Consider the following 8,178-nt stretch of genomic DNA (forward strand, 5'->3'; position numbering starts at 1 on the left):
GCAAACTTTTTAGTACACATAGAATTTACCAATATTAAGTAATGATTATTATTTTAACCAATTGCTGTGAAAAAAAAATTTTATTTTTCAAATAATTTATGTAAACATCAATTTTATAAATTAAAAGGATTCTTATTTTTAAATTGTTATATGAAAAATTATTTACCAAATCTTATCCAATTACTACTTATTATTTAATCAAAAAAATATTTATATTAATCATCCTAATCAAAATCGTTATTTTTTTAATCACTATTATAAAACAATTGTAATATTCAATTACAGAAATTATGACAAATAATTATTATTATCTCAACTTAAAAATTATCTATTTGGTTATTGTATGAAACAAATTAGTAAATAACCAAAACAAGATATTAATGAACTAATCAAAACATGAAGTGTATTAAAAAAATTTTGATTACATTGCATAATTTATTATTGTTTATTTGGCTAATATCAAAAACTATTGAAATAACCAATTCATCTCCTACTCCAAACTTAAAGAAATTTATTGAAATTAAATGTATTAAACATTGAATAATAATATCTTACTTTACTCATAGTAAAAAATTTAATTTGAAATAATTGGTCAAAATAATTATAGTTAAAAACTATATACACCAACCGAAAAGCGGAACGGCACCAGATGCCCTATTAAGGTTGGGTATAGAAAGAATGAAAAAATTGCAAAAAAATAACAATTTAGAAAAGCGAAAAACTAAAAATTATAATAATGGCCGGGTGAAACATAGTTAGTTGTACATTTTACGAAGTTTGGCTAACCCAAAAACTAGTAATTCTTCTTCTTCAAAAACAGTTCTAGAATATACCAAGTATATTTAAAGCACGTACCTTTTCATCCATACAAAGATATCCAGTCCTGGATCGGAGATGAGTTTATGATGAAACAAACAAAAAAACTTTTGGGTATTGAAAAAGGAGTCAGTCCAGTTCTTTTTAAAAAAATCACTATTGTTTTATTGGAGGAAAAACAAACTAGAAAATCATTGTGTTGAGGCACTACATCATTTTAGGAATGGCTCATGCCAAGGATGTGGAATTAGTGATGACTGGAAAACAGGAGTTCAAACGGACTGTGGGGGATTTCCATCCCGGACGGTAGTTGGTCAGCGGATCATCCTTCAAAACAAAACTGGAGATTTTATCTGGAGAGTTCTTTAGTAAGCATTTAAAAACCGATTCATCAGGAAAATTCTTTATGAAGCCTTAATCCAATTTGTCAGGCAAATTCTTTATGAAACATTAATCCAATTTGTCAGGAAAATTCTTTATGAAAACATTAATCCAATTTGTCAGGAAAAGAAAAAAATTCCTTAGTAAGCAATTCATCAGAGGTAATGAAAAAAGGACAGCATGGCTATCGGTGAGTTATTTCCAGCGAACGAATCCCAGGATCAAAAGAAGATGGCGCAGAGAGGCCATCCTTCGAAAAAAAAGCTTCTCCACCTTAGGGAGGTGGGAGCAAAAAAATGTTAAAAACTCCGTTAAGCGGAGTGCAGCAACTTATATGACATCAAATTATCGAAAGCTAATCGTCTTTCGCGCTCATCCTTTTTATAAGATACAAAAACTTAAAATTGAAGTTGTAGTGCATGTTGTAAAAGTTAAAGTTAAATTACCTAAAAATCACGAGTTGAGATGAAAAAATGATTATGCGTTAAAAGTTACGGTTGAGAAACACAACAAACACGCGGAGATGAAAGAATGCCGACGACCAGTGGAATTCTCAGAAAAAAAAGGGTGGAAAATTCTGGAAATAAAGGGGCTCTTTTAAGGAGCTGGTAAGGGATTTTAGGGGAAGAATGTCCAAAATGCGCTACCGCTTAAGGGGCTAAAGAAAGATGATGAAATAAAAGAATGTATTACAAAATTAAAAGAATTAGCATTATTGATTAAAAAAACCGGATATTTATAAATTAGGCTGTGACCTAATGTCACAATACTATTTGGGGAAGTAAAGATATTAACGCTCGGGGTTCACAAATTGAAAAATTAATAGATGATCATCAACTGTGTTTACTGAATAGCAATGAAATAACTCATTTCCACTTTCCATCCAGAACATATCATTCTATTGATTTAGTTATTTGCAGTCCCAACATTTATACCTTACTGAACCTAAATGTTCACGATGATTTAGGTCAGAGTGATCATTTCCCTTTACTTCTATCTATTACTGGATCTGGACAAAGGAATCTTCCCGCATCACCAAAATTTAAGTTTGAACGTGCTAACTGGACCTTATTCCGAAATTCAGTTAATTTAAATGATGATTTAGTCAATAACTTTGTCAACGAAGCTACAACATCAATTACTAATGCTATTCTGGCTGCTGCAGAGAAATCTATACCGCGCACTACTGGTAATTTCCCAAGGTACCCTAAACCTTGGTGGAACCAGGAATGCAGCTCCGCTCATAAAGCACAGAAAAGAGCGTGGAGAACATTTCGCAGGTTTCCCACCATCAAAAATCTTATTATTTTCAAAAAATCACGAGCCCTAGCCAGAAATATTAGGAGAAGAAGCCAAAAGAATTCTTGGATACAATATGTATCGAACATAAATAGCAGCACCACATCCTGTGAAGTTTGGCGAAAAATTAAATCCATATCAGGTCATTATCAAAATCAATCTATCCCTCATTTAGAAATAAACAACAACAAAATATGTGACGTTAAAAATATAGCAAATGTTCTAGCCGAAACCTTCAGCAACTCGTCAAATCCAATTAACTATTCGTCAAAATTTCAATCTCACAAAAATAAAATCGAAAAAATACCTTTGAAGCCACCAAATTATCCGCTTAATGAATATAATTGTCCAATAACATTCTCTGAATTAAAATCCGCTCTCAGTGTATCCCGACTTACAACTGCAGGACCTGACAATATTCATAATTATATGCTGAAAAACCTTTCAGATTCTGATCTTCAAGTAATTTTAAAACTATTTAACAAAATATGGTTGGAGAGAGACTTTCCATCTTCTTGGCGAACATCTATCATAATAGCTATCCCCAAACCTGGTAAACATACTAAAAACCCATCCAATTACAGACCAATAGCATTAACTAGCTGTCTTTGCAAACTACTTGAGAGAATAATAGACTCGTACAATTCTTGGAAATCCAAAATATTTATCATAATAAACAGAGTGGCTTTAGAAAATGCCGATCAACTATCGACAATATACAAAATCTCGAAACTGAAATACGATTAGCTTTCCTCAAAAAACAACACCTCATAATAGTGTTGTTTGACCTTGAGAAAGCGTATGACAGAACTTGGCGACATGGTATTCTAATGGACTTGATCAAATATAATATTTCAGGAAACATGTTTCATTTCATCAAGAACTTTTTACCTGACAGGACTTTTCAGGTACGTATCAATTCAATTTTATCCGATAATTTTAACCAGCTTGAAGGAGTTCCACAAGGAAGCGTTATTAGCGTAACGCTGTTCCTCATCAAAATAAACGAGCTTTTATCTATTCTACCAAATACAGTCAATGGAGAGTTATTTGTAGATGACTTCCGTTTAACTTGTAGAGCTTCATGCATGCGCACAATTGAGAGGCAACTACAACTTTCGATAAACAAAATTATACAATGGGCTGAACTCAATGGTTTTACCTTTTCATCTTCTAAAACATCATGCATTCATTTTTGCCGAAAGAGAGGAATTCACCCTGATCCAGAATTATACATTAATCATGCACAAATTCCTATTGTTCAAGAAACGAGATTTTTGGGTGTAACACTAGATTCTAAATTAACATTTTCAGCTCACATACAAAACGTACGAAAATCCTGTTATGCAAAATTAAACATCTTAAAAGTACTTGCAAATACATCATGGGGGGCAGATACTCAATCCATGCTTAGAATACATAACGCTTTAATCCGTTCTAAACTTGATTATGCGGCTACTGTTTATGGATCAGCAAGAAAGTCTGTTTTAAGGTATTTGGACACCATCCATCATCAGGGACTCAGAATTGCCACAGGAGCTTTTCGCACATCACCTATTAGTAGCTTATATGCATTGTATAACGAACCTTCTCTTAGTTCGAGGCGAAATAAACTGTCTCTGAACTTTTACTTTCATATAAAATGTCATCCTTCACATCCATTGTACTGTCATGTTTTAACACCATCATGTTCTACACATTTTAGCAACCGACCTGCCTTAATTCCTACTTTTGGATTAAGGATGAAAAAACTCTTGACTGATTTATATTTAGAAGATTTTAATGTTTTAGAGATTGCAGAACTTATTCCTTCTTGGAATAACATCAAAGTTAAAATTTTCGATATTTTTGAAGGTTTGACTAAGGACGAAACGTCTCTAGTTATATATCAACAAATATTTTATGCTTTCTTACAGCATTTTAATGACTTTCGTACAATTTATACTGATGGCTCTAAATTTGATAATCATGCTGCCAGCGCGGTTGTGTGTGACTCAGAGGTAATTTCAGAGAAGCTACATTCCGCCTTTTCCGTTTTTTCTTCTGAATGCAACGCTATTTTGCTTGCTCTTCAGTTTATTTCTAGGCAACTGTACAAAAAATGGTTGATTTTCTCTGATTCTAAAAGTTGCATCGATGCCCTTAAGAATCTTGACAATAAACCTCACTCTATCATACATCATATAATAAATACATATTTAAGCCTCAGTAACAATAGCTTTGAAATAATATTTGTTTGGATCCCGGGACATGTAGGCATTCCATGTAATGAAAAAGCTGATTCAATAGCCAAGTCAACACACAATCTTACAAATAAACCACACTGTTTACCTGACATTCGAAATTTAGTGGCAGACACTCTTACCCAACTCAGACAGACCAACTGGGATAATGAAATAAACAACAAATTACATGAGATCAAATCAGATATTAAACCATTTGCACCACTGACTAACTACAACAGAAAAACTCAGGTACTTATCAACAGACTACGGATTGGGCACACCCGCTTGACACACAAATATTTAATTTTAAATGAAGCACCTCCACAATGCAATTTTTGCATAGAGTCTCTTACAGTAAAACATTTTCTGACCCAGTGTATGAAATTTAAATCTAAAAGACGACAGTACTTTAACTGTGACTTTCCGACTTTATCATTTTTACTTGGAGACACACCTCATCCTAATTTAATTCTGTACATCAAACATATCGGATTTTACAATTTGATTTAGTTCTAGATATAACCTAGTTGACAAATTTAAATTAGTTTTAATTTTGAACAAGTTGCTCTTTTCAGCCTAATTGTTCTGATTTTAACAAAGCTACAGTAATTTTTACCTAGGTTTGGGCGCGGTATAGCCAAACCATGGCTCTTGCGCCAAAAATTTACATCAATCAATCAATCAAAAAAACCTAAAAAAAAACTTCCACAGTAATAAATTTTTTTGCTTTGCATGTATTCACTAAATCCTATCAATTCCCCATATATGATTTATATATGCTTTAAGTCAGGCTCAGCAATATTCTCAACAGGTCTTAGGCCATTTTCAATCGCAATAAGCTCAGATCTGAAAACCGAGCAAAATTCAGAATTTCTAACTTTGAGACTCACACACACACCAACATTTAACCCCGCGCCTATGCCCCTAAAAGGGCATTTATCGGTTAATGGTTAAGGTTGGAAGACGAGACAGATAGATAAAAGAGAGGAAAAAATAGCAAATAGAAACAAAAAAGAGAAGATAATAAAAAGAAATATGAAAAAAAAAGAAGCGATTATTCTATTTGTTAGGGCATTTGATTAAAAAGTATCCAGAGCTAATTGGCCAAGTTTAGTTGTGGTTGTTGCTCAACATTGCATAATTTTGTCATTTTTTCATGAAAATTATTTCAGGATTTCCTCGTATTCTTCTAGAAAATTAATGAGGTTGGTTGCCTTCTGTTTCAACTTTGGATTCTTACAGATGGATCTCTTCCAGGCTATGAGGAATTCTTGCTTCGGTTGCTTAAAGTGGTAGGATGTGGTAAGCGGACATTCTATTGCATAATGCCACACTGTTCCTACTCCTCCACAGGCACATGTATTGTGAGTTGCCAGGCAGAATCGCTTTAGATATGCTTTAAAGGGGCCATGCTCTGTAAAGAAGAGGATTAGCTGTATATTCCATTCCAAAGGTTTAAATGAGACTGTGACATTAAGTCACAGCCTAATTTCTAAATATCCCGTTTTGTTAATCAAAATACTTATTTTTTCGGCTTAATTTATAATTTTATGATACAATTTTTATTGTCTTCATCTTTTTCTTCTCGCCCCTTAACGCGTTAGCGCAATGAGGACATTTTCCCCAGGAAGTTCCTTGCACATTCCTCAGACACTCCTTTTCTTGGAAAAAAAGCTGTCGGCGACCTTTGATGTCAACACATGTTTTTAGTTACTGTACGGTCGCCGTTAGTATTTAATTATGCTTAAATTTAAGGGGTTAGTTAACTCACTTCAGTTCGCTCCTTAAGCTAGATTCTTTTGCTTTTTAGGAAGTTTAACTTCCACTTCTAGCTATTTCTTTAAATACCGCCCATTTCTGGGAGCGGGCAGCATTCGAAATTTTTGTCAACACAAACTTACGATCCCTTAACAGGGATTTTTAATTTTCACCCCCTCCTCTCTTTGGAGAGACGGAGTTTATTTTTGTTTAAATACATGGCGGTCATATTTCTCCGACCCACCTGTGGATGCCTTTTGCGGGCTGTGATTGTTTGTTTTTCCCTCGCCATGAACATTTAAGTGATTGTTCGATACTCTGATTTTTCTCAGTCACCTCGCTCGCGTACTGAGCGTTTATTTTGCTTCGTTTTTCTCTCTGTTTGAGGGAAGGAACTTCACTCCTTTCTTAATGGCGTAATACCTGCCCGCCGACTCCTCAAGGATGCAGTTTTTCGACAAGAACGAAAATCAATCACCAACTTAAATTTTTTTTGGATCGCTCTTCCAGAAGCGACATGTTTATGTATCGACTGCGACTACTGCCAGCCGCCACTGATGCTACTACTAAGAGATGAAAAGATGATCATTGTTGTGACCCCTAACTGGACATGCTTGTGATTCTGCTGCCCCAACGATTTTATTGATAAGAAGTGATCCACATTAATAAACTACAACAAAAATCTGAACTCTGGACTTTTCCTTGTGTCTTTTTAAAATTATTGCAGCTAAGCCAAATTGTTTGATGTCTCCTTTTCTCCAGTGGATTGAGATGAAGGTATGATTATTTTATGTTTTTATCTCTAAGGGTTATTGCTCACATCGCATAAATTTAATTGTATTTTTAGTTTCGGCCAATCTTTTTTAAATTTTAACAACACCATTTTTATAACAGAGACATCTGGTAAAATTTCTCTGATTAATGTTCCTGATGATGCCAGTAGTGTTGCCAGTCCTTTTTAATTTGTGTTTTGTCTTTAAACTTAATGAATGAGTGTGGAACTTTGATTTTAAAAAATTGACCCGTATTAATTGCCTCTTTAGCTAAATTATCTGCTTGTTCGTTTCCATCGTTGTTGTTATGTGCTTTAATCCATGAGATTTGAAGGTCATTAGTAGTATTAAGTAGATTTTGGATGTCTTGTATAATCTGATGAGTGGTATTATAATTCTTAAGTGCTATTATTGTTGATAGGCTGTCTGACCATATTGTAGTTTGGCTTGCGATTTTTTGTTTTATGGCGTGTGTGATGGCTTCCTTTAGTGCTATTGCTTCCGCCTGGAATACTGTGTTGTAAGAACTAAGTTTCAATTGTGTGGCCGATGTAATTATGCCATTTTCATATTGAACAATTGCAGCACCCGTTCCATCAGCCTTCTTGGATCCATCTGTAAATATGTTTATTTTTCTTGTTAATCTAGCTTGTTTAATGAATATGAAATTATTTGTCTTTATGTTAAAATTCGCAGGGTGGATATCATTTAATTTTTTTTTTTTTGTCAATTTGAGTGGAGTGAAAACAGGTGCCATCTATTGTTGAAGAGAAATTTTTATTTCTGATGAGGTTGATTCTTATTGCCTCCTGTTGAAGAGTAATGTGTAATGGAGGTATTGCCAGAATAACCTGCAGGGCATTTGTGGGGGATGTACGATAGGCACCAGAGATATTCAGCAGAAATTTTCTCTGGATTGTATCTAG

At 33.9% G+C, this 8,178-nt stretch overlaps 1 protein-coding gene across 1 annotated transcript; it reads left to right on the top strand.

The window, feature by feature from the left end:
• The first annotated feature begins 1,039 nt into the window (after positions 1-1,039).
• Positions 1,040-7,441, top strand: LOC147803080 (uncharacterized). The gene is made up of 5 exons (XM_087152885.1): positions 1,040-1,122; positions 2,085-2,958; positions 3,177-4,970; positions 5,915-6,023; positions 7,374-7,441. The coding sequence occupies exons 1-5, from the start codon at positions 1,040-1,042 to the stop codon at positions 7,439-7,441; spliced, it is 2,928 nt and encodes a 975-aa protein (XP_087009011.1).
• Positions 7,442-8,178: the final 737 nt, after the last annotated feature.

The sequence above is a fragment of the Parasteatoda tepidariorum genome, chromosome 10 (assembly GCF_982258835.1).
Source record: "Parasteatoda tepidariorum strain Cologne lab strain chromosome 10, Ptep-v5.0, whole genome shotgun sequence".
NCBI lineage: Eukaryota > Metazoa > Arthropoda > Arachnida > Araneae > Theridiidae > Parasteatoda > Parasteatoda tepidariorum.

Coding starts and splice junctions, on each gene's coding strand:
- LOC147803080 (XM_087152885.1), top strand. CDS start 1,040: ATGGCTCATGCCAAGGATGTGGAATTAGTGATGACTGGAAAACAGGAG. Junction 2,959..3,176: donor TTTCAGATTCTGATCTTCAA/GTAATTTTAAAA, acceptor CATAATAAACAG/AGTGGCTTTAGAAAATGCCG. Junction 6,024..7,373: donor GCTTAAAGTGGTAGGATGTG/GTAAGCGGACAT, acceptor TTTTTATAACAG/AGACATCTGGTAAAATTTCT.